The following is a 25,067-nucleotide window of genomic DNA, read 5'->3' as shown; positions in this document are numbered from 1 at the left end:
GCCTAAAAGCCCCAAACACTGCTCTTGACAGTCACAATTAAACTAATCACCAACACATCGTGGACAGCACTGAAAATGATGTGTTGCATTTCTGATCTGATTCTTAAACTGTGTCCAAAATGTTAACACCAGCTGTATATAAACTTGCTCCTTCTGCCTATGTCTGTTTTTTTATGTCTTTCTTTAAGGTGGGATTCTACAATGCTGTTGCAATTCCATGTTACACGACACTAGCGGAGCTCTTCCCTCCATCCAATCCTCTTCTGAAAGCCTGCAAGTGAGTATCCGGAGCCGCTGGGAAAGGCTCATCTTTCACTGTGTGCTTTGACAAAAAGCCAAGCAAGACTTGGAGGTGACAGAGATGTCGAGGACATATGTTTAGGAATAAAAAAATCATTTAAAAAAATTAGGAAAATATACTTTTTTTGTGTCAAATACTTCAGAAACATAAAATGTGAGTCCCTTCACACACGCTGATTTCACATATGATTTATTTTTATTTTTTATTATTATTTCCTTTTTGATTTTTGTTTCAATTCAGTTCAGATTCCAGAGGGGGTTTTGTTGTTTGAAATGTTAGTTTTAGTGTAGTTTTTATTAGTTCTAGTGTTACTTTCATGTTGTTTTATTACAATATGGAGGATATAAGAAATTCAGTATCCCAATACAAACACAGCACTTGTGAAGGCAGTTGACTCACAGTCATGTAGACATCCCAGTCTCAATAAACTTATGCAGCAGTTCCTCCTCGTGCTTGCTGTATCGACAAACTTGACCAATTGATGAAACTAAAACTAAAAATTTGCTGTATAATTTTTTCATTTCATTTTAATTCTTTTTGTAAATATACATCAGTTAGTTTTCCCTTTTTTGATTTTTATTTCAGTTAACTAAAATGTTTTTTTCACACCTACTTCTATTTTTTGGTCGAGATTTACTGAACTCTAATAACCTTGTGACCTTGATCTGCGGGGAATGCAAAGAAAGTGAGCAGTGTAATATTTAAGCCCCGGCTGTACGTCAGCACTGGGCTCTGGGTGGGCAGCAGGCCTAGACCCCGCGGAGCCCGGCTGCTTGTTGTGGGATCTGCCACAGACGTGTAAACTGCATCAGGCAGGCTAATTGAATGGAATGGCAGCAAAGGGCAGCACTTTCAGCACTCGTGTGTCAGGCTTGATTATAGCACAGAGGGGAGAGGTTACCTTCATGACAACAAGAACTGATGCGACCGCAACTGCAGATGACTAATGTATTACACTGCTGCTGCCTGGCTGTGGTGACATGTGCTTACATGTTTGTGATTTGAATCAATCGCCGGTGTAAATGAATTGTATTTAGCAGTTTAGTACAGTTTGGTTTGATGTAATGCACCTTTTACATCATTGATTGCTACAATTTATTGACATTTGATGTGGGTTTCTTCAGGACCATGATCATGCTGGTATTTCCGGGTTTACATCATTGCTACATTTGCAGATTTTCAGCCATATATTTTAAAGTGCGAGCTGTGTCCAACAATATCATATCCATGCCATTGTTAACACCAGATGCACACCCTTGTGGCAGCAAAGTGTTATAATGTTGTGTGCTAACTAGCCAGCCCCGTCAAGCTACAGATGTACATTTAATGTTCATTCAAACAAGAAAAGTAAAAATTAACAGCAGTGTGATGAGTAACAAATATACATCTGATAATATCTTAATCAAACCAAAAGGCTATTATTAGCATAATATAATTAGCATTTAAAGAAAAAAAATCACAGTTTCATTCACATTTAATAACTTGTAAGTAATTTTGTCCTATAATTTTAAAATGTCTTTGATTCATGCTGATTCGTGGTTTTTATGCTCCTATTTCAGATTTAAAGCCATCTCTCTGTAGTAATAAATGAAGTGTCTGAGATAGTAGCACTGCCCTGATTGTAACCCACAATATGCAGAATCTGAAGGTGATGGAGGCGCTCTGTGTTTGCAGGGAGAACCTGGGCCAGTGGGAGAAGATATCTCGGGGAGAGGTGGAGGACATCATGCCCAGCCGGCCTTGTGATTCGGGCCCTGTCAAGGTGGACAACTGACTACCAAAGGGGTTGCTGGCTCACCAAAGGAATACAACCAGAATCCTGCCGCAGACCTGGTACTCTGTAGGGAGAAGAACCCACATCCTGTGTCAGCAGGAGACGGATCAGCTAAAGGCGACTTGACTTTGAAAACACACAGTTACCTCATTGGGTGACGGAGGTGTCAACACTGACGGTTTCACCGATCCCAGAGACTGACAGACAGCTGATGGGGAGGGACTTAAACCCATCACCCTACATCCACTCAGCTTGGGAATTCATTTGGTAGAATGGACTTGCGCCATTTTGGTTGTTTTATTTTAGCTGTTTTATGTTATTTTATGATTTCTTTTTTTATTTGAGCTGATTCTTTTATGGTCTTGTATTTGCAGAGGCCTTACTCTGAACCTTTCACAGACTACAATATGTGAAATCTTGTTGTCGGTTCAGGCTTTTTTTTTTTTTTTTTTTTTTTTTTTTTTTTTAAATGGTACTGTTTGCCTTCTGTGGTAGGTTTATCGTATGTGCACTACTTCAGCAAGGTATTCCCAGAGACAGAAGGAATGTGTAGAGCAGACGTATGGTGTAATGCCACCTTAATGACAAGGTGGATGTCAGAATGTTTTTTTTTATTACTTTTTGAGCAAAAATCCTTTGCAGTACTTGAATAAAGACATACAGCCTATTTTAGGTGGAGATGGCAGAAATCCCTCACAGCAGATTTTCTACAAAATATGGATGAACTGTGGCGAGAGGAGTTTGATAATGTCGACACTTGTGAACACAGTCACGAGAGAGTCATAGCGTTTCTCCCTGAAGTGGACCCCACAGCACTGTCCCGGCCCCCGGCATTTAGGAACCTGCTGTATAGTACAGAGACTCCCTTCTGATTCACAGGATCTGATCCCAGGCCAGCAGAAACAGTAACGAGTTGAATTTCCACTGTCATAACGATTTTCACGTCACTGTCACATCATGAATTATTTTACACCACAATCTGGTTCCTCATTAATCAGTAATCATTTCTGCACTCATGATTAAAACACAAGTAAAATGAGGTCCCAGCGGATTTTAGAGAGTATAAAGATTTGTTTGCAGTGACACAACAAACTTTACAGGTTGACTACTTTATGTAATGTCCGACCAGCACCCTCATTTATGCCACATGGTGAATTATTGAGGTATAAATGAAAGAGTGGAATAAGTGGAATAAGTCGTGGCCTATCTCTTTGAGAGAGACGGGCGTCGCACGTTCAAATCCGTAGTGATGACACTGAACTCATTTTGCTGTTGATGTCAGGAACAGCAGCTCAACAGAAGTCTCAACAGCAGTCGGCTTCATATTTTCCCACAATGTCAAACCTGTTAAGCTAAAGTGCATCGTGTCTATCTCTGGGATTGCAACTCAAGAATGTTGGCTGACTTTTTGCAGGTGTGTAACACAAGTTCCCCTCACATCCTCAACCTGTGGGAGGAAATAGATCCTCCTCCTTTACGCTGGCTCTCCAACTTCATGCACGGGGGTACATTTGGACTCTTCCAAATGAGTTTCCGAGATCTTCCAAAAGACAATAGTTTTGTCTGAAACTGTCATTCCGGTGGACGTTGTCCCTCCAAGACTGAAATTACCGCTCAAATAATTTGTTTTTACGACTGGTACTGTGGCCCCCAATGGTGTGAATGTACATTTTGATGAATGTTTTGTTGATTGCAGATCCTCGGTGGTGGCAGTTTTCCATGATGTGCTCTGTCTTACTTTTCAGAATTGCTTCCAGTAAGCTTCAACCAAGAGCAACAATTAGCATGCACCTAACCTGAAGTTTATATATAATTTTGCATATACGGTAATAGGTGTATACTGTGTACAATCTAGGAATTAGTTTGTACGGACTGAGATGTATGCTCTGATGGTGCTAAACTGAATGGCAGTCGTGCACTTTCTGACTGGGTGTGTACACTGTGGGTGTGTGTGCGTGTGTTTGTGTGTGCATGTGTGTATGCGTATGAGAGAGAGAGAGAGAGAGAGAGAAAGCTTTGACTGTCTCTTCCCCCCCTCCAACCCCACCTGAGAACATGGTTAAGTCCATAACACTGCACTGTCCCTTCTACTTTTCAGCACCAGTTATATCCCATTGTCTGCACTATGTTTAGCTTATGATCTTTATCATCATTATTATTGATGATTATTATTATTATTGCTATTATTACTATTGTTATTTTCTTAATTAGAGTTAAATTTAAATTAACTTATATTTTTTATACAAAGAAAAATAATGTTGGCCTTTTTGTTTTGTACAAAGTAAACATTAAGATAAACAAAACGGTCTAGACATGTTACTGTTACCCAGAATAATTGCGGAATGTCTCAACTGTAAATGTAAGAGCAGTAGCCCAAATGACTTTTATTAAATACCTGAAAAATACACCTCTGTGCCTGATCAGCCTTTATTTCATGTCTGAATTATTTTTTTTTTTAGCTATTGCACTTAATCCGGTCCATTTGTTTAATTATCCCAAAGATATATCAGAGTCAATTCTTTATGCATTTTTTTTAAGTCAGGATATAAAAATCATAATAATTAATTTATGCTGGACAAACTGAGGGGACTGGAGTCTACTGAAAAATGTTAAGCAGTGTATGTGCAGGATGTAGAATATAATCAATGAAAATAAGAGTTTTAACCCCCATTATGTATTTTATATGGTGCTATTCATTATAGGCGATTCCAAAACAGCAGCTCTTTAATGCTTTATGGAGTTATATTTTTTGTCCAATGACATTCAAGCCACCAAGGTGACTGTTTTTGTATTTATTCATTTTTTAATGCGTTTCCAATGGAAATTGGCATTTATCAATCTCTTCTGGCTCTATGGCTTCTCTGTTGTATAATCATCATCACTCACCCTGTACAGAGATATTATCTAATTTGTTATGTAATGCATAAATCTGGGAATGAACCTTAGTATTTCCTGTTCACTGTCATCAGCAGTGCATCCTCAGACTTCTGGTAAGCAAACTTACAAGCTTCTTCCATCCTCCGCTGCATTATTTTATTAAAGTCATTCACACAAACATTAACGGAGCACACAAGGATGCAAATGAATGCAAACTCCATCGTATGGTCCTACTTGTTTCAATGAAGCATAACATGTTACACTGTCTCTTCCCTCATGCTCAGCTTTGCCATCTGGGTACTTTCCTATTCTGGCCATTCGAGCCCGGAGGCCGACTTTCACTCTCCTTCTCCTCCTCTCTCTCTTTCGCTCTGTAGGCTACACTCACTGCTGTGTGTTTACTTGAACACAATAACCCAATTATAGTGAATAACCAGATTAAGATGATAGTTTAATTAAAGTATTTACAAGAGTTTTGCAGTAACCAGATTTCCCCAATAACTGGTTTACACGATTTGACTGGTAATTAAAGGATTTGTGTGAAGCCTACAGGAAACATTTAAGTGTCACAAAATAAGAAAAGCTGAGGAAATAGAAAGAATTTTTTGGAGTTGATTATTTTCCACAGTTAGGAATTTATAGAGCACAATTCTGTTATTTGCAGCCACTTTTCAGCAAGGTCAGACACTGTCTCTGGCTCATTACCAAATTCATCATGATCAGCAGCAACAGTGATGAGTCAGCTGACATGCAGACCAGTTTTTCAATAAAAATAATAATAATAATAATAATAATAATAATAATAATAATAATAATAATAATATAATGACATAGATAATTAAGATGAAACCTTGTGAGTGATGTAGCGTTTCAGTCTCACAGTATTTGGGATTAGCTTCATTTTTTTGTCAGACCACATCCTTACTGTAAACGCATAATCCTCCACTCAAGGTAATGGCTAGGGGAACAAAATGGAGTGGAATGGGGTCATGGGAAGGTTAGGCTCGAATGAGCTGGGATTTGGACTTCAGGAAAGCTGTTGCTTTCTTTTGCTCATGGCCTGCAAATATTCCAGTCCGCTCATGCTTTGCAATGAATCCAGCGCTGATGTTCACTTTGCACAAGGTCAGATGTCTGAACTCCATCACCCACACATATCGTCTCTGCCCTGATGAGTAATGCAAACTCATTTGTCTTTTTAATGTTTGTGTTTCGGTTTATGTTTACTGACAGTTTGCATGGAGAAAAAATCCACAGGACAGAAAACGGAAACCGAATGATTAACTTATGAGTCAGTCTCTGCTTTATTAAATGATCTCACCTGTGCAGTCAATTACAAGGACTGAAGGCAAGTTCATGCAGATCATTTTATGAATAGGCCACAGCTGTGACATAGCTTTTTAGTGCTTGTCTTTCTACAAACATGAACCTACCATAATGTCGCCATAAATAAGTGTTTATGGTCGAGTACTGTCTGCCCTGCACACTTTAACGTCAGTCATTTGCATCAGATTGTACAAATGAGATATGACCGCACCTCATGGAGAACCGGTACGATTATTACCAAGACCCTGAAGGCAACGCAAGCAATACGCGCTTCAGTCTCCATGGTAACCGACTGAGGAGCAGACAGTAGGTGCTGTGGTGAAACTTTGTCACTTGTGGTTCCGCTTTAAAATACAATTAGCTAAGAGGTGAGCTTATTATTTAGGGTTTCTGTGAGTCTGCTTTGTCCACATGCGTCAACCACGTATTCGTAATTTATTAAAGTGATATGAAAGTAAAAATACTAAGTTGCGCTGTTTGGTCTAAGTGCTTCACGGTCGTGGAAACTGAAGTTAGCGTTAGCTATGATCTGATTAGTTTGCCCACTGTCTGGATTTACGAAAGCTGACAACGGTTTAGCATTACTTTCTCACAGAGTCGTATTTGTAGGACAGATAGTTCTTGTTCAGACACACCAGGTTGCTGAGTTCATTGTTATTGGACTGTTGCATGCTGTTCAGTTGTAAAGAGCTTCGGATAGCGCACCATGTCAGTGAATGCAGCTTATAGAAAGTGAAGCAGCTAATTTTTGTTTCGGTGTATTTAATCGCAGTTCTGCTGTGTCATACAGGAAATGTATTGTACTTGAGGTGAGGTCAGTCGCCTTGTGTGTCTTTTAACAAAGTTCACAGTAATATGTGTTGTGCCTTCGTAGCCATGTCCGGCAGCTGTAAGCCAAAGGCCAGCTGCTTCGGGAGCGACATCCACAGGATGCTGCTGGCTGCTGAAGCTGGTCAGAAGGCTGATATCAAGACCTACTCCTCAGGTCATCTGGGGCCCCGCAGCCTGATCCAGAGTCAGCCTCAAAAGGAGAAAAAGCAGGCTTTCTGGGGGATGTCTCAGTGCCGAGAAGAAACCCCAAACCCTCTGACAGTCCAGCGGACGAAGGCACTGATCTCTGTAAAGAAGAGTGAAATGAAAGTGTATCCCTCTTTCTCCACTGGCACCGCTGTTTGCTCATCACATGCAAACAGAAGAGAAGATATAAGTCTTCCTGAGATAGTTTACAGTTGCTCAAACTCTTTGCCAGTCCAGCTGAGAGCCTTATCCCTGAAAAAGTCCAGCTCGTCATCTCATCCGGAGGGGAAACAACAATTTTGCTCGAGCCACTCTGACCAGGAAGGCCTGAATAATAAAGGCCAGCAAAAGGCAAAACGACAGTTTGGCAGCCAAGTCGTAGCCAAGCCGGACCTCTGTGCTGGAATAAACATTGCTGAAATGCATGAGAGGAAACTACAAAAGGTGAGAATGGTCTCTCAAAGCAGAACATCATGCAACAAGTTTTGGAATTGCACTTGAATTTTCAGGCTTTCTAATACATTTTTCATGAGATGGCAATTCTGAAATGCACTCTCAACACTCTTGCAAAGGCACATGAATAAAGAGACACGCTGACACTCACGCACATCTTAACTTTCTTACGTTGTGTGTGTGTGTGTGTGTTCATGTCATACTCAGGAGCTGAAGAAGCTGTCAGCGCAAAGTTGGCCCAGCAGAGACCACCTTGTGGTGTTCAGTGACGTCTTTGATGATGTATGTGAAGGCTCCCCAGTATTTGGACGCATCCTGAGGGAAATTAAGGTTTTTCCATTTCCTCTCTACCCACTAGCACATTTTTAGCATGTGCCGTCAGACGTATTAGAGCCAAGAGAGAGTGAGTCCCTGGTGTAGCAAGCGGAAGTAGAGCAACCACTGGAACCTGGTCATGATGCGCCCGGGGCAGGTCATTAGAGGGCAACGGTTGGATTAGTGCTCATTCATAAGAAATATCTTAGGTCGTCCATGCATGTCTCTTTTTTGCATTTTCTCCTGCTCTGTACACTATTAGTAAAATTCACTTTAATGTGTAAACAGTGACATTATCATTGTCATGCAGCAGAAATCTTGGTGTTGTTTGACAGCATAAAACTAACAGGAGTTAGTCATTTTGATTATGCTTTATGAGGAAACAAATACACTATGGACATTTTGACAAGTTAAAAATATCACAGTAACTTGAAAAATTGTGTTCTTTGTCAAGATAACTGGATATCTTATACACAAGAACTGTACTGTACCCTGGCGGTCATCTTCGTTGTAAATGTCTTCAGCTGAAGCTTGTGTTAAAATAAAGCCATGTGACAAGCCCATGGGCAGTAAATTATTAGTCTATGCTCTCTCCAAGTAAACTGATTTCATACAATGAAAACATCAATAGAATACACAGAGTGAAATAATGTTCTCTTTTTTCTTCCAGACAGATTATGATTTATATGCCAACCACCTGATGGCTTCCCAATCATTACTACATGACACGGTAGAGCACATGAATGTCTTTTCATACTGTGTAAGGATGGAAGAGAGCAGACAGTATCCTCTACAATGAGAAACATTAGGACAAGTATCTCACTGGATTTTTTTTAACACAAAATCAATGTAATGCAACAAAAGTGCACCTAGAGTTCAGTCACAGTTCAAATGGTCAAAGGTAATTCTTATCACAGGGCCTATCATTCATTTTCATGGTCATTTTTTTTAAATGAAAGAGTACAACGTCATGTATTCCAAACAAAGCGGAATATGTTAACTGGACTCAGAGAGTTTTGCAATAATCAAAATAATAATTTCTCTCAAGCATATTTTGCATTTGTGTTACACAACGTAAGTCTTAATATATTTCTGTTGTTGCATCACAGTTGCTGAATGCTTCACTCAAAGAACTTGGCAATGGCAAAGTAAGGGAAATGGAGCTGGAGGATGCTGAAAAGGAGGTTTGCAGGCTGGAGCAGCAGGCCAGAGGAGCTCTAGAGGAGAATAAACAGTACTGCAAGAATCTGTCCCACGAAGAAAGTCTGCATTTTTGTATACTGTACAGTCTCAGCAGTTCAAGCAAGTTTGATCTTTTTTTTTTCTTTTTTTTTACCTCAGAGCCCGAAATGAATTACTGAATGTTCCAGCTATTCTAAGCCCAGAGGACAGTATCATGAAGAGTAAGTCTAAAGACTACAGTGGTATATTTAATCATTGGTGAACCACATCTCAGCATTTGCTGTACATTACCCTGCAGGGCAACAGCACATGCTAACTTTGAAATCTTTGGTGTGAACAGACTGAACAAATAATCACTTTGTCAGGACAACAGGCATAAAGACAGTTTTGTAGTGTCACAAAGTCAGCTGTGAGTCAGTAATGCCTGCAGAAATGTGTACTGTATGTACAAGTACACATCACGCTTCACCTGAGTGCATTCATACTAGGTTCCTCTGTGTTTGGACAGATACATCTCTGTCAGGGCTGCAAGACATGGGGAATGCCATTGGGCATACCAGCAGCATCCAAGCCAAGAGGCTTCAGGTGTTGAACACGTGGAGGGAGATCCAACAGCTGGAGGAAGAGATTAAGGAGAGGCTTGTGTCCACAGCCACAACCGCAGCCACCGAGAGGCGCATCAAAGATCTGAAGGTGCTGCTATATTAACTTTCTGTTTATCCGCACACATCTTCTGCTGCTTAGACTTTGACTTTTACACCACATTGAACGTCAATTTTAACTTTGCTGTCTCTCAAAAGTGTCTGCAGTTTTTATTCAGCATGTTGTTCTGTTTGCTTCCAGACAGAGATAATGAGACTGATAGCCTCAAATGAGCGCCTGAAAACCATCAACAAGGCAAGGGAGTTTGACCTTTATCCTACCATATCATCATTTCTTAAGCATTACATATTATAAATGCATGTCCTGCTATGTGATAGTGGATCTTGCTTTTTTTTTTTACTCTGTAATTTTCCCTCAAGGATCTGGAAAAGAACATCAACATGGTGTTGAACAGAGAGAAGGCGAGCAAGGCCATAAAACGGTACATGTTGAATTATAGCATATACTGTGTGTGTGTTTGTGATGCTTGACTGGGAGACTTGTGACACGTTCTTACTGCTGCTCTCCTGTGTTTTTACCACTAGGATGTTGTGGGACGAAATACGTTGTGATATACAAACGGTGACCAAATAGCGTCATCGGCAAGTAAATGGAAGGAACAAATGTGTCAAAGTCAGACCACATACACCAGATAAATGTGTCCAATGTGCCATAAAATGATGGAATAAGTAATTAATACACACATCTTTGACAGCCAGGAAGCAACTTCATAATGAGATGGTCTTATCCTTGTTGTAGCCCTTCAAGAACAGCAGATCTTAGCTTAAAACTCGAGATCATAGATCATAGCAGTATTTTGATGTTGTCATTGAGATGAAGCTAATTTTATACACTTTCGGATAGTTTAATCTAGACTGCATCCTATTTTAAAAGATGACCTTGTGTTTTAGTAAAATTTTTACTTGCATATTAACTAGTATTATACTTTATTGTAATACCAGAACTATGTCTGTCAAATGAATGCAGTAGAAATATAACATATAATAAAATGAAAAGACTCAGAGATTACTTACAAACATACTTCACTTAGTTTCATACAGTTTTAATTCGTTGGATTTACTTACTTTCTTCAACTGTTAGCTTTTGCTGCATAACCGTCAACAGTCTCAAGCCTTAAATTATGAAAGTGCCTCAGATGCAATGATCACATGCATATGTGGTGTTTCATAATAGAGGACGTCAGGTTTCATAAGTTTGCAGTTGGCGGTTAAGGAACAGCAGTGAATTTGACACTTTGCACATGTTTTTGTGGCCCAAGGCAGCACAATTAGTATTTGTCAATATGAACAACTTAAGGCTGAAATCGGATAAGTTTTGAAATATGTACGGCCTGAAGCTCCTCAACTGTTCTGAATCGCAGTGAGTTTCAAAGCAGAAAAAAAGACCTGTATATTGTTCTTTTCTGAGTTACGCTGTATGGAGCAATGCGTGATCATCATACCACAGATGATTGCTCTGGCTGCAGGAGACAGTAGTCAGTGTTCATTTGTACAGACTAAATAAGGCATCAGAAGAAAAAACATGCAACCCCATATCATTATTCACAACAGACCAGGGACAAAAAAAAAAGAAAAAGAAAAAAAAACAATTTCCACAGCATTGGAACACATTACGCTTCAAACACAAGAGGGCAGCAGAGACATGCCAAGTGAATAAGATAATGTTTGGGCTTACTCAGTGCTCAAGTGTCAGTCTGTGACCTTTATCAAAACACAGTGAAGATCGTGTGAAGTCGGTGATGTCTTGAAAAAGGTCACAGGCCTGAAATGCCAGCATTAGATATGTCAGATGCTAAAGTGAATACGAGGAGGGGTTTTCCTGTAGGCTCCAGTTCCATGTGACTTTTGACTCATAAAAATCCAATTACAGCTTTGTGAATAAAACTGTGATGACATTACTCATTTGATGGGTTCAAGAAACACACAGACTGAGAAGATTAGAGGAATTATAGAAGCTTTCTTTGAATTGATATGGAAGTGACCTTTGCCCCCGACATGAGAGTGCCTTGCTGTCTGCTCCAGCCTAATCAGAGGTCAAAGTCTGCTCTATGGCTGGCAGAGGCAGTAGGAGCACAGTGTTTTTGTCCCTCACTCTCCACGGTCCTCTCACCCTGTTAACAACACCTCGTCTTCTGGAGAGCCTCCTCTGCTCGGATTGTCACCAGTTCGACACCATGCTGCTTCGGACTGTGGTCCTGCTCCTCCTGTGCATCTCTGCCAGCATGTGTGCCACTTTAGGCCACTACCAGACTCAAGCAAAGGAGGACGAGGCCTCTGCGGTCACTGATGGTGCTGTGGCAGCTGCCTCTGTAGATGCAGTTCAAGAAGGTGTAGCTCCTGCAGATGCTCAAGCAGGCGATTCACCTGCAGCTGAGGAACCTGCTGCTAATTCCCTTTTTGGTGGCAATCTACTTGCTAAAATACTTGCAGCGGATAAACCTGAAGCGGATGTCCCTGTAGCAGATGGTGCAGCAGCCGAAGAGCCAGGGACAGACAGGGAAAGGCCTGCTGGAGACGGCCATGCTGCGGAGGCTCTCGCTGCTGAAGCTGTCACCCACGAGCAACCTTCCTCTGAGAAGGAGGAAGGGAACGACATCAGACCAGTCCAGACAAACCGCTCCCCGAACAGACCCTTGGCACATGAAGATAACAGCTGGAGCCTCAACTCAATTAGAAATAGTTTCCAGACTGCGCACGGATACTTTGACTCCCTGGTGGAGCTGGTGGGGGGGCACAATGGCGTGTGTCAGTACCGCTGCAGATATGGTAAGAGCAAATCTCTTGAATTAACATACTGTTATGTTACTGAGAACTGCAAGTCTTTTAGTCCTGGAGGGTGGGGGCTCAGGGGTTCAAGGGGCTCAGAAGTAGCTGGATAGTCAGAGTTGATGTTGAGCTGTTTTCAGAGGAGAAAACAATTTTTATCAGTTCATCTGGTCCCCAAAAGGTTTTCAAAAGATCATTGTGTTGTCCACATCCACTAGTCCTTGTGTTACTATATGTTTGCTGAGTACACTTTAAATCTCAAATCAATCCCTCTGCTGTCACTTTATTAGCTACGCATGTCTTGACCCAAGATTGCGTTTGGCACTCAGGCTGCTGATAATGAATATATTCTGGTTATCAGTCTAGGAGGTCGGCCCATAGTTAGGTAATCAATACAGATATTCTCAAACAGAAGTTACATCTTATCTGTGATATGACCCCCATCCAACAACAGAGATACTGTATGCTGTGGATTCTTGACTCATGACCTCATGATGACATTAGTCTGTTAATGAGTCTCCACTGTAGTTTAACAATTAAATGGAGCTTCTCTGTTTTATGTTTTATTTGTTTGTTTGTTTGTTTTCCAGGAGAACCTCCTCAGCCTCGCCCTGGCTACCAGCCCTCAGAGCCCGACGGCTGCAGTTCCTCTCTGGTGGGATTCCAGGTGAATGCAGCTGTAGGTGTCCTGTTCATAGCACCCACAGTCCAGAACTATCATCAAACTCATATAATGGAACAAACCACGACCATGATGGCTGGTTCTGTCTTAGGAAACTGTTGTGACATGATGCAGCTCTTTCTCTTGACAGCTTGACCTTGGGATCCCTGCTATGACAATGTGCTGTAATCAGCTCGATGTGTGCTATGACACTTGTGGGACAAGCAAGTACGACTGCGACTCCAACTTTCGCTCGTGTCTGCACGGCATCTGCTCAGACCTTAATAAGAGTCTGGGCTTTGTGTCCAAAGTACAAGGTGAGATATTTGCAAATATTTATTTTTCTCCTTTTCCTGGCTGTTGTGCCATGGAAAAATATATGGGATGCTATGAATATGACCACCGGAAACACCTCACATACTTGTTACTCTGCCTCTCTCTGCTCGTCTGTTTTTGCTCCTCAGCCTGTGAATCGATGGCAGACACTCTCTACAACACAGTGTGGACTCTTGGTTGTAGACCTTACATGAACAGCCAGAGGGCAGCGTGTGTCTGCGAGGGAGAGGAGAGGGATGAACTGTGACACTGAACACTCTGGACTCCTGCATGCTCTCATAGATACATAACAGAGCCATGGGTATTTGTACAGATTATACTGTATATTATATGCTTTTTTTTTTTTGTCGAAGAGGAGATGCTTCACAAGAACCCTCTGAAGATTCAGCCTGGGAGTTAAAAGACACATAAAAGGGGAATGCAAATGAACAGTTTCTCAGGTTTTATTGGTAGGCAGGAGTAACAAATATCAGGTATCTGAATATGACTTTCAGAATCTTAATTAATTGCTTATGCATGTTATACTCTCCTTACTCCATTTCATTTTAGGCCATTTTTAGGCCTTTATGACTCCATTAGCATAAATTACTTTGATGACTCCAAAGAAAGTGTCTGATGGGAAGGATATTGTACTTAGATTAATTTCCTTTAGATAGAAAGACATGAGATAATTGCTGTAGCGCACGGTTTGTCGTGGGCTGCTATTTATCAAGATTGCTTATCTGCTCAAATTGCAAGTCAGTGTCATGTAAATGTAATGCCTATTACTACTACATTAATATTTGATCTAAGTTATTTTGCAGTTATTGCTTATTTTTATGAATAAATGCATGACTAATTGCAGTTTAATTGACATGATTAATTCTGGATTAATTGTCAGAGCGACAACGATTTTCCAGGAACGACTCACTGATGCCTCATTTCCACCACGCTGGAATGTGTGACGTGCTCCCAAGCCATCGATTACACAGAGCAAATGAGACAGGACACATCTCTGGATGCTCCACATGTGTTTTTGAAGTCAGTGATGGTGTGAAATATCAGCCACTTTTACAAGTCCACTCAAAGCTGTAATCAAGCCCGAGAAATGCCTGAAAGTGTGACCTAGAAAAGCATCCTTCATGTCATACTTATTACAAATTAACTGTGGCCTCTCCGAATGATTTCTAATAGAAATGTCATTCGTTTTAATGTCAGTGAAATGTGTTGCCAGGCAAAGACACACACACTTGAATGTATTAACCAGAATTCAAGGGATCTCCAGCACTGTGACTGACACTGGAAGAAGAGTGTACATACTGCATGTATATATGTGCAGCACGACCGACTGCTCTGCGTATGACTGTTGTGTTTGATATACTAAATAAACTGAAATGCTCAGATCATCTTTAATCTAAATGTTACTGCATATGTTTGGTGTTCTTCTGGCTGTTTGTGTTAATGCCTTTACATGAGCATCATGGCTCAGGCAGGATGAAGATGGGGCCTCCGCTCAGCGTGTGCTGCTCCTGAGGTTCACTGGTCCGAACCTCTCGGCGGACACGTCCACGACAACGCTGAGCGCAGCGGGAGTCTCCTGCCCCACATACCAACACCTGGCAGTGGAGGAACACTTGCTGTGAACAGAGGAGAGAGGCGAGCTTGTTTTGAGCAGAGACGGAGAGGAACACCATTACAGTGTGCCGACACTGCTGATGCTTTGAATGCAGTCCTCACAGTATAGTGCTTCATAGACATAAGCCCACACACACTTGCCAGCTGGCTCCCAGCATGCCTGCTTTACTCACTCGGTTGTCCTTGCCGATGAACTTGAAGACTGGGACCTGGTAGTGCTTAGAGAGCTGGTCCTTTGATGAATACTGTGTCACAGTTTCATCAGAGATGCACCTAAAAAAAGAAGCCCAAGAGGGGAAATAGAGTCACACATGTGGTTGAGCTCTTCACACAGTACTCAATGATCCACATTTCTAATGAGCCACTTCATCAGGGTTAGCTGCATTAATGTCCTGAAACTCTGTTATATCTTTAATAGGAAATCGGGAGAATAGATTGTAGCCCTGCTCTGTTGGTGTCCAAAGGATAGCAAGAGAAAATCTCAGTTGAGAGGAGAAACAGTGCCAAAAATGAGCCTTCCCCAGATTATAAGGCTGATCCGTGTTTTCGATTTTTCTCAGCAGAATTTTCTTGTTTTCTTTCCGCATTAAGAATGTGAGGCCAGTGGCATTTTTCAGTTGACATTTCCTGGAAGCAGTGGAGATTTCCTGTCCTATAACTGTCAAGCAGCTGATGTAAGGCTTTATGCAAACACAGCAGCAGCGTCTGATGCCGCTGACATTAACTAGCCTATAAGGACTATTCGTGTCGCAGGACCAAATATGTGTCTCGTGTTAATGAGACAATATTAAAAAGTCAGAATTCTGCAGTTTTCATTGTCAGCATGAGCAAGACACTTTAGTTCACCCAAATTCCATAGCACAGTACCATACATCTTTGTTTTCATTCACCCAGGTTATTTGCGATATCTTTCACTGAGATCTCTACCTCTACCTCTGTACAGTGCAGGCAATGAAATTTCATCAGTGGAGCTTATAGCATCAAAAAAATTACATTTTAAAGATTTATTAGCCACATAGGTCTCCAGGAATCATTTTCACAGACTGTGTTGCGAATCCAAAGACATCACTGTCAATAAATTGATGAAACATCCGTATTATTCACCCGTCTTTTATGAGGAAATACTTGAGGGCCTGGTCAGCTTTGGGCCCTGGTGTAGCGAAGCAGCTCTCCACCAGTGCAGAGAGGCCCTCCACTCTCTCCTTTGGCTCCACTCCAAAGAACAGGGAGTCGTGGAGGCGGAGCTGGGGCGGGGTGCGGTACGGCTCGGAGAACTCGGAGTTCTTGAAGAGCTCCAGGAAGAAGGGGAAGACTCCCTCGCTGTGACCTGCCAGCTCAAGGGCAGAGCTCCGCAGACTTGCCTGGTATTCGTCTGACACGTGGTACTCCCTGGGGAACTCACAGGTGACGGGGAGCACTAACTTGCTGGTGCGGACTATCAAGTCCCTGCTACTTCCTGGGCTGCTCCTTGGAAGGCCTGTCACCAGGTTGGTGCCCACAATCTTGTCATCTGTCACCTGGGGGGCAACATGCAGTTTACAGCTCTTTGACAAGTCATTTTCAGGGAAAACACCCTGAGCACATTCAGTCTAAAAAAAAATCATCCCAATGCCCCTGACCTCCACCACTGTACCGCAGGTCTTGAGGCTGAAGCTGAGGTTGATGTGTGTGCCATTGGAAACACCTCGACAAGAGGAGTTGGTCAGGGAGAGCTCCAGTCCTCCTACAAGGTCTTTAGGAACTGACACAATAATAGAGCTGGAGTCACACTGGACTGGCACTGAAGGAAAGAGAGGCAACAGTATGATACATCATTATGGTCAATAAAAATGACACCAATCATGAAACAGTGCACAGATATAATGACATATCATGCCAAAGTCATGTTTATTGGATGAAAAAATCCACTAGTCCCAGTGGTAGCATCATTACCAAACTGACTGATTCATGATTTCAGTCATTTCTGAAAAAAATGTACCAGCTTTCACTGGCTCCAGCTTCTAACATGCGATGATTCGCTGGTTTACATGTCCAACAAAAGACAACTAATTGGCAACTAATTTTGGGAATGGTTTCATTATTAAAATTAAATATTTACTGCTTCCAGCTTCTCCCATGTGAATGTTTGTTTTTGTTTTGTTTTTTTGAATGTTATATGTTATCTTGTCCTGTTGGTCAGACAAAACAAGATATTTGATTTGAAGATATCATTTTATCAAATCCGCAGACTAAATGATTGATGGATTGTTAAGAAAGAAATCAAAATGAATTAATTGATAATGAAAATAATCAGTGGTTGTAACCTTAAATTTGAATATCTTTGAGCTTAAAACTGTTGTAACTGTTGTTGGTTATAAAGAACATGTCATTTGAAGATGTCACCTGGACATTTTGCACTATTTCCTGACACACAGTATAACAAGCTGTTATCACATAGAAACATAATCTACAGATTTTACCAGACGAGATATAATCAAAAGCTGCAGTCTTGTACTATCAAAACAGACACTGACATAAAAAGTCTGAAAGAAACATTTGTTTTCACAAAACAAGTACTGGCCAGTCATGTTCATCCACTGCTAATGTGTTTAATGAAACAAATAACCCTGCACTGACATGTAAAAAATATAACTTATGACCCGAAGAAATGCATTTTGGTCAAACCTCTACATCATCTAACATCTTTTCAGATTAATGCAAGCATGTGTCTCTGTGTCAACTTGATTAACTTCAAAATCTACCATTCTCTTACACACATTCACACATACTGATACTCACCCTGACATGTGCGTTTATCCTCTCCCAGCTCCAGCCCTCTCGGACAGTTGCACTGATAGGAGTCCTGCAGTGAGGAGCAGCCATGGCTGCAACCTCCATTGTTAACATGACAGCCAGCTATCTCTGCATGAGGCAACACAGAGAAACGATAAAGATGAAGACCACCATGTTATTCCCTGGTTCATTATCTCTGCATATCCTTACCTGGTGTGTCAGAACATGGATGTACCTCTGCAGTTGTGTCCATCCTTGTCCAGCACACGGCCCGGCCCGCACTCACAGCGTCTGGAGCCTTTGGTGTTCACACACACCTCTGCACAGCCGCCGTTGCTCTTCTCACATTCATTCACATCTGAACATAGGACACACACCATCCCCAAGTCAGACATTATTGTTTAATTGACTGAGTACCCAATGGGTAGAGTTTATCACCTGAAGGCAATTCTCTTAGTGGTCCAGGGTGAAGGATGATAAATTGAGTTTAAAGCACTTTAAAACTGCATTTATACTGAGAGGACAGGTAAAAAAAAAAAAAAAAAAAAAAAAAAATGAGGAATGAAATTAAAAGAGAGACAGAAATGAGAGTGAGGACAGAGAGTGACTGAGGACGGCAACGTGAGGAGCGTCATTTCTGAGACAGGGAAAGCCAGATTTGGTTCATCATTTTGATGGTGGTTCTCATGCTGGCAAGGTTCCCACAGCATGCCTGTCACCCATCGTTAGGCATGCTAACACACACACAAACACAGACACACACAGACACACACACATACACCTCCACCTTGAGTAGAGTCAATGAATCATGCAAAACTCAATCATGTAAAACTAGTAAGAAGTCTGGTTGAACAGTGATCTTTAAATAAACTCAGGAAAAAGTCATATAATGAGGTTAAATGGCTGGGACAGCAGCCACAGGGCTGCGGTAAAATACAGTCAAATTCTTGTTTTTGTGTTACTTTATTGGCACAAATCTGATTCCTAGGTTTAGACGTTCCTTTGCAATCTTCTGCTGAATTTGTGGTGAGGACTCAGGACAGATTTTCTTCAGATGACTTTTCCATGAAGGTTATGTTTGTGCAGGAGTCACTGCACCAGTCCAGAGTTTGCTAAATCTCCCTGAAGGTCTTTTACAGTCAAGTAGAGGTTTGATTTGTCAGAAGAAGTTATTTCTGAAAGTTTTCTTGGACTTCCAGACCTCAACTTGACCTCCACTGTTCCTGACATTTCTTAATTACATTACGAACTCAGGAAACGACTGCTTGAAAACGCTTTGCTATCTTCTTACAGCCTTCTCCTGCTTTGTGGGTTTCAATTATTTCATTTTTCAGAGTGCTAAGCAGCTGCTGAGAGGAGGTTTGAGGAGTCACAGTATTTATACAGCATGTGCATCACCTGGCCTTGCCTAATGATAAGTTTGAACAAGCCACAGACTTAACAAACTAATTAAGCTCAGACACCTTGGTAAAAGATGTCTGAGAGCTCAAAGCTCTGCCCCATCTTCTGAATATCCCATTGAGCCAAGTAGATATGGATATTTTAATAGCATAAAAACAGCTTGTCCAGAAATACGAATGTCAAAACAAAGAGTGAACACACTGCAAATCCTGTCTGATTGATTTCTCATGTCATTGTTTTTCAGAAGCCATTTCCAGCTTATCCATCGTCCATGTTCTCCTCATTATCAGTTGAACAACTTATCTGTCCCCTCTCTTCCTCCCTCTCTGTCTCACTCACCCAGGCATGTTTGTCTGTCTGGTCCCAGAACAGTTCCAGGTGCACAGCGACAGTCAGACTCAGGACATCTGGGACCTGCACAGTCCACCTCATCACAGATATCATAGAAATCTGTGCAGCGCGCACACACACACAGTTATTAACACAACAAAAGACAAAGAAAATGAAAAGTAGCTGTAATAGAATAACAAATTGACTTTTTATGAATCGGACATGCTGACTCACGGCCACAGTAAACATGGAAGCAGACTGAGGGTTTGGGCAGGCGATAGACAAAGTATCCTCCTGTACAGGCCTTGACATCTACACTGGCGTTCCACTGGCAGCAGTTGTCGTTGAAGCTGGCACAGACAGGCAGGGTGACGATGCCCTCGTGGAGCTGGGGGTGCCTGCCGTTGAGCCAGATGGGAGCATGGGTGCCACAGTGATTCTCAGAGATGCAGAAGGTGGGCATGGCATCCCCGGCCATGCCGGTGAAGCGGTACCATTCTCCAGACACGTGGCTGTCGCACAGGGGCACGCCAGATGACTGGTTGACGTGGTAGTCCGTGTTCCTCCAGGGTTCATTCAGGCTGATGTAGGCAGAGCAGGGGTCCAGGGCTGAGGCATGTGTGTGTGGTGGCAAAGATGAACAAGACTTAGTTGCACATGTTTGGAAGAAAACATGAACATAATGTGAATGTGTGTTTTAAGATAAGGAGGATGAGCCAGAGAGGAGGGAGTTTGGGCTGGATAGTGTGTACGTTTTCTAAGTATTTTACATGAGCATTTCCATTTCAAGCTTCTTTATATTTCCACTAAATTTCAAAGTTAAATATTGTACTTTTTTTTACTTTTTTTGACTCATTTAAAAACTTTAGTCACTACTTTCTTTTCAATTTAGTACTGTACATGCAAAAACATATGATGTTCACACACATACGCTGATTTTCCTCCGTTGAATCAGACTTTCAACTTCACTTTCTCCAGTGCTGACAGTTTTAAAATGAAGAGTGGGGATAAGTCTGCCTGCCTGTGTGAGACTAGACATTCAGTATCTAAAGGACAGTGCACGTACATCTGCATCTACAGAACAGCCAGTAGGAACACCCCCCCTCTCTGATATGACCCGTGATTGGCCAGAGTCTCCTGTTACAGGCTAGATTTTCTACAGCCTGAAAAGTGGAGCCAAGAGGAGGCGCAGTAATCTAGTTACTCAGATCACTTGAATTACAATATGCTGAAAGGTTATATTGTGGAACTGTTGCCCAATGATGCGAAAAATAAACTGCCTACCACAGCTTTAACGCTACTGATGCCTCATCTGTAATACACACTATATACTACTCTCACTACTTCAACTTTTGATGCTGTAAGCATATTGTGCTGCTAGTACTCAGACTTAATTAAAATTATGAATGCAAGACTTTTTCTTCTACAGGAGTATTTTCTACTGTGGTATTGTTATGTTCACTTATAAGATCTACAATAATAATCAATAATACTTCCTCCAAAACATATTTTGTCAGTAATTGTTGTACAGCTACATACTACAGATCATTTTTCAGGTTTTGAGATTTCTGCCTCCATATCAATATAATGTAGGTGGAATTACTTTTTGCTGCTGGTGCTCACAGCATTGAAAAATCCCATAAAAAAAAAAAAAAAAAAAAAAAAAAAAAAAAAACAACAACACCACAACAGCCCTGGTCTAAGACCACTGGGGACCCTTGCTGCCAGACCTCACCTCCAATAGCTCTCATTAAGGCTATTTCTTAGTTGAATGTAAGTCCAGTGAAAACAGAAATCTCAGAAACAAAAAAAAATCTGCATGGCAGTGGAGTGCCCCTTTAGCACTGCCGGACATTCAATACCATTAGTAACTTGAGCAAAGCCTCCAATTTCTGCTCAGTCCATAGACGAGCTCTATGTCTTTTATCCCCGCCGTGTATCTGCACTGGCTGCTTGAGCAAACTTGTTACCATGGAGCCAACCTTTGAACAAGATAAACTGTAACACTGAGTCAAATCTCATTGAACTAAAAGCCAACAAGGCATCAAGGAACCCTCTGTCCACTGAGCTCTGTCAGTGGTGACTCTTTTCAGAACAGCCAGCTTTGCAGAAACACCAGAACAACTGAACAAGCAGAGTAAACAAAGAGCAGCAAAACAATCAATAGTCTCCCCCTCCTCTTCATGCCTTCTCAACAGTGTAATTAAGAGGTAGATGTAAAACAAAAGGAAAGGAAGGAGGCATGAGGGATGGTGGGAGTGGGCAAAGTGAGCAAGAGTGAGAGTGTTAATTACTGAGAATCAGCGGGGATGAAGAAACAGCAGGAGGCTGATCAGCCCAGCAGTAAAGCATCATCAGTGACAGGCCAGAGCCAGGAAGCATGACGGCTGACAAGGAGGACATAACAATTTAGAGGAGCAGTAACCAGCACTATAACCAAACTGCAGCCTTAGCTTTTAGTTGGATTGCTCTACATAAAATATCCATGTTTTCACTTTACTGTATCTTGAATGAAAAGTGCTTTCTGTGTGACCAGAGACAATAACTGTTCCTTTGCTCGAATATGCTTTTACAAGTAAACAAGAAAACACACAAACACGTACTCCCAAGAAATATTAGCTGACTGCACCTCAGTGTCTGCGAGCTATATTAAAAATATTCGTGTGAGATGGGACTAATATCGTGACCATAGATGACGTCACCGCACGCATAATTTTCTCCTTCCATCCACTAATGGACCGTCCATCTTGTCACTACCTGCTGCTCGAATAAAAGCAGAGGGATCAATCCCTGACCGGGGCCCACTGACAGCATAAACGACCCGTTCTGGAGATGTACGACTGACCGACAGTGTTCCAGCTCTAGCGGCACAGAAGGGGCAGAGGACAGAGCTGACTCATGTGGGTGTATGGTAATGGGAGCGTTAAATCTTCCAGATGGGGCTTGAATAACTTAATATGGCTATTAAGGGAATGTGGAGCCACGCCTGACCTGAGTCAGACTCCAGCCGCTCATCTGTACAGATGAAGATGAAGGCTAACAGCAAACAGTGTCCACCCTTACTGTTCTCCATAATGAATATTATTTTGTAAAACTGGCAATATCCTATTTTTTCTACCTTCAAATAAAGCCAACAACGAATTAAACCCACTAAAACTGTACTCCCTGTGTGGCTGAAATCTGATACATCTTATTCGAGACCCCAGTGTTGTCCAGAAACTGTCAAAAACATACGAATGAGCCACACGGTCGCACTGTGTGACATATTCCTTCATTACAATGAACCCACACACCAAGAAATTTACCCTGCTGTGAGAAACATTTGAGTTTTCTCAAAAACTGAATGACCCACCGCCCAGCTGTTTAGAAAATGATTGAGCCTTTTGAAAAAGAATTAAAGTATATTTGTGACTTGCTTTTGAAGATTTCATCACCGTTTGAAATGAATAGTTTAGGTAAGTCCAAACGTATTGGAAAATGGACTGACATCGAGTTGGCTTTGGTGTTTTCATTGGATTTGTTGACAATAATACAAACTCATAGCTGTACAATAATTCTAATATAATCTTACTGTAGGAGATACCTGCTTTTTGGGGGGAAAACATAAGAAATGTCACACTCACCTACACCAGCAACCCCAAAAACCTCCTGCAACAGACTGGTAACCAGCAAAAGCATCATGATGTGCCCTCTCAGTTTTGGAATGATAGTCCAGGCTCAGGTCTGAGTGTGTGTGTGTGTGTGTGTGTGTAGCTCTTCTGGTTCACTCTTAGGGGAAGCCTGTCTTTAATAAGTGCCTCTTATCTGTATGTGTCGTATTGTCATGTGTTGGTCTCACCTTGACCTGTTGACCCTCTGCTCCACAGGTCCAGTGACAGGACCATCCTCCCATTGTTTCAGACAGTCACTCTTCTCACTCTCCTCCCTCCATCCTCTCACACACAACCTTCAAGCACTACAAACATCAGCTTTTTTTCCCGCCATGCTGTTAAAACGCCTGATCAAGGCGTTTTATACTTTTACATGGCTTAAATCTTTCCTTCCTCATCAGTCTTGATTTAAAGGGCGTGGAAAAATGGCCAATGATCTAATCTGCTCCAGCATTAGACCAATATGATTAATCTGCTTAGTGTCGTGCTGGAACAGTTTTCACTGCGAGGCAGCGCTGAAGTTTGCACACTCAGGATTTACCGCAGACCCACATTAGGGACTCACTGCCAGAGTGAATATGTTCTCATCTAGCTCATTACTTGACCACTAGTACAAGCCAGAAAACATCTAAAGCTTGGCCCATTCCATTGAGAAACCGCCCAAACTAACCTGACGCTTGCAGTTTTGGTTTCTCATATGTAATTAAGTCAATGGAGACATTAATCCACAAGGCTGTTAGGAGAAATGAGGTGGAACATGCATTTTTTTTTTTTTTGCTTTTGTGATTACGGCTGGAAATAAGACACTGTTGGTCCTACTGGCTGCAAGTCTCTATGGCACATGCAGATTGAATCAGCACTTTATTACACTACTGCTTCACCATAGTGTGTATAGGAAACCCATACAGTGTATACAGCTGTAATGGTTCCTGGATTTTTCACTTAAGTCATCCTCACTCTCTAATTATATTTACATTTTAGGTTGATAATGTGTTGGAGTGTCATGAAACATGGCACAGAAATTCACGTTGTCATCATGATTAACTTTGCTAATCCCTTAAATTTTCATAAAGGTCATCAAGGTCAAATTTTCAAATTGTCCAACACACTGGATGGAGGCCAAATACCTGCACAACCAATGACGTTCCCCTCAGCTTCAGCTGTATTTAGTGTTTAGTGTGAATTAGGTAATGTTAGCATGCTAACACTCTAAGCTAAGATGGTGAACATGGAAAACACACTTGCTAAACATCAGCATGTCACTGTGAGTAGATTAGCTGATGTTAGCATTTAGCTCAAAGCATTGCTGTGCCTCAGAGCTGCCAGCATGTCACACTCCGGATACGTAAATGATTTCTTCCCTCTTCCAATGATCAAACCAAGAATTAAGAATTATTATTTTTATAATAAGATTTTTTTATGTTTAGTAAACTTTGAAGGAAAACGTCAAATCTTTTTCCATTGCATTTTTATAAACGTTGAGATTTTTGGAATTGAATGCAGTTTCAGCGGACCACTGTAACCATGTGTTGTTTCATGTAGTTACTGTATACAAACAGCTTTTCCACACAGGCCTATCTCATAGGATGTCCTGTACAGGAAGAGCTGGAGGCCAAGGAGAGCCGGAGGA

The 25,067-nt window shown here is 41.5% G+C and overlaps 4 protein-coding genes across 9 annotated transcripts in view; 3 read left to right on the top strand and 1 right to left on the bottom strand.

Moving 5' to 3' along the window:
* pde10a (phosphodiesterase 10A) overlaps positions 1-4,482 on the top strand; it is a 57,898-nt gene extending 53,416 nt beyond the window's left edge. For all 6 annotated transcript variants that reach the window (XM_076742621.1, XM_076742619.1, XM_076742618.1 and 3 more), the window contains 2 exons: positions 189-277; positions 1,976-4,482. In XM_076742621.1, coding sequence (XP_076598736.1) covers positions 189-277; positions 1,976-2,075 — 189 coding nt within the window. In that variant the 3' untranslated portion in view covers positions 2,076-4,482. The remainder of the gene's footprint in view (positions 1-188; positions 278-1,975) is intronic.
* A 2,090-nt stretch (positions 4,483-6,572) lies between these two features.
* On the top strand, positions 6,573-11,235 carry LOC143327937 (uncharacterized protein C6orf118-like). The gene is made up of 10 exons (XM_076742625.1): positions 6,573-6,646; positions 7,153-7,739; positions 7,956-8,078; positions 8,734-8,793; positions 9,173-9,297; positions 9,405-9,466; positions 9,754-9,938; positions 10,089-10,142; positions 10,268-10,329; positions 10,433-11,235. Exons 2-10 carry the CDS (start codon positions 7,155-7,157, stop codon positions 10,479-10,481), a joined length of 1,305 nt encoding a protein of 434 aa, XP_076598740.1. The 5' UTR covers positions 6,573-6,646; positions 7,153-7,154; the 3' UTR covers positions 10,482-11,235.
* Positions 11,236-12,643: 1,408 nt separating this feature from the next.
* Positions 12,644-14,009, top strand: pla2g12b (phospholipase A2, group XIIB). The gene is made up of 3 exons (XM_076742626.1): positions 12,644-12,673; positions 13,486-13,651; positions 13,799-14,009. Exons 1-3 carry the CDS (start codon positions 12,644-12,646, stop codon positions 13,915-13,917), a joined length of 315 nt encoding a protein of 104 aa, XP_076598741.1. The 3' UTR covers positions 13,918-14,009.
* A 1,118-nt stretch (positions 14,010-15,127) lies between these two features.
* Positions 15,128-23,671, bottom strand: oit3 (oncoprotein induced transcript 3). Its single transcript, XM_076743375.1, is given in 11 exon segments — positions 15,128-15,286; positions 15,458-15,557; positions 16,389-16,801; positions 16,904-17,064; positions 18,063-18,185; positions 18,292-18,414; positions 19,797-19,907; positions 20,022-20,396; positions 23,411-23,474; positions 23,476-23,510; positions 23,626-23,671. Coding segments are annotated over 11 exon segments (1,710 nt in total).
* Between the last annotated feature and the right edge of the window lie 1,396 nt (positions 23,672-25,067).

The sequence above is a fragment of the Chaetodon auriga genome, chromosome 11 (assembly GCF_051107435.1).
Source record: "Chaetodon auriga isolate fChaAug3 chromosome 11, fChaAug3.hap1, whole genome shotgun sequence".
Taxonomy (NCBI): domain Eukaryota; kingdom Metazoa; phylum Chordata; class Actinopteri; order Chaetodontiformes; family Chaetodontidae; genus Chaetodon; species Chaetodon auriga.
This window is presented reverse-complemented; position numbering and strand designations above follow the sequence as displayed.

What these genes read in the sequence shown, in the direction of transcription:
- LOC143327937 (XM_076742625.1), top strand. Translation starts at nt 7,155, where the DNA reads ATGTCCGGCAGCTGTAAGCCAAAGGCCAGCTGCTTCGGGAGCGACATC. An exon ending in GCATCCTGAGGGAAATTAAG is followed by an intron (nt 8,079 to 8,733) that starts GTTTTTCCATTT and finishes TTTTTCTTCCAG; the next exon opens with ACAGATTATGATTTATATGC. An exon ending in GCTCTAGAGGAGAATAAACA is followed by an intron (nt 9,298 to 9,404) that starts GTACTGCAAGAA and finishes TTTTTACCTCAG; the next exon opens with AGCCCGAAATGAATTACTGA.
- pla2g12b (XM_076742626.1), top strand. Translation starts at nt 12,644, where the DNA reads ATGGCGTGTGTCAGTACCGCTGCAGATATG. An exon ending in TCAGTACCGCTGCAGATATG is followed by an intron (nt 12,674 to 13,485) that starts GTAAGAGCAAAT and finishes TTCTCTTGACAG; the next exon opens with CTTGACCTTGGGATCCCTGC. An exon ending in CTTTGTGTCCAAAGTACAAG is followed by an intron (nt 13,652 to 13,798) that starts GTGAGATATTTG and finishes TTTGCTCCTCAG; the next exon opens with CCTGTGAATCGATGGCAGAC.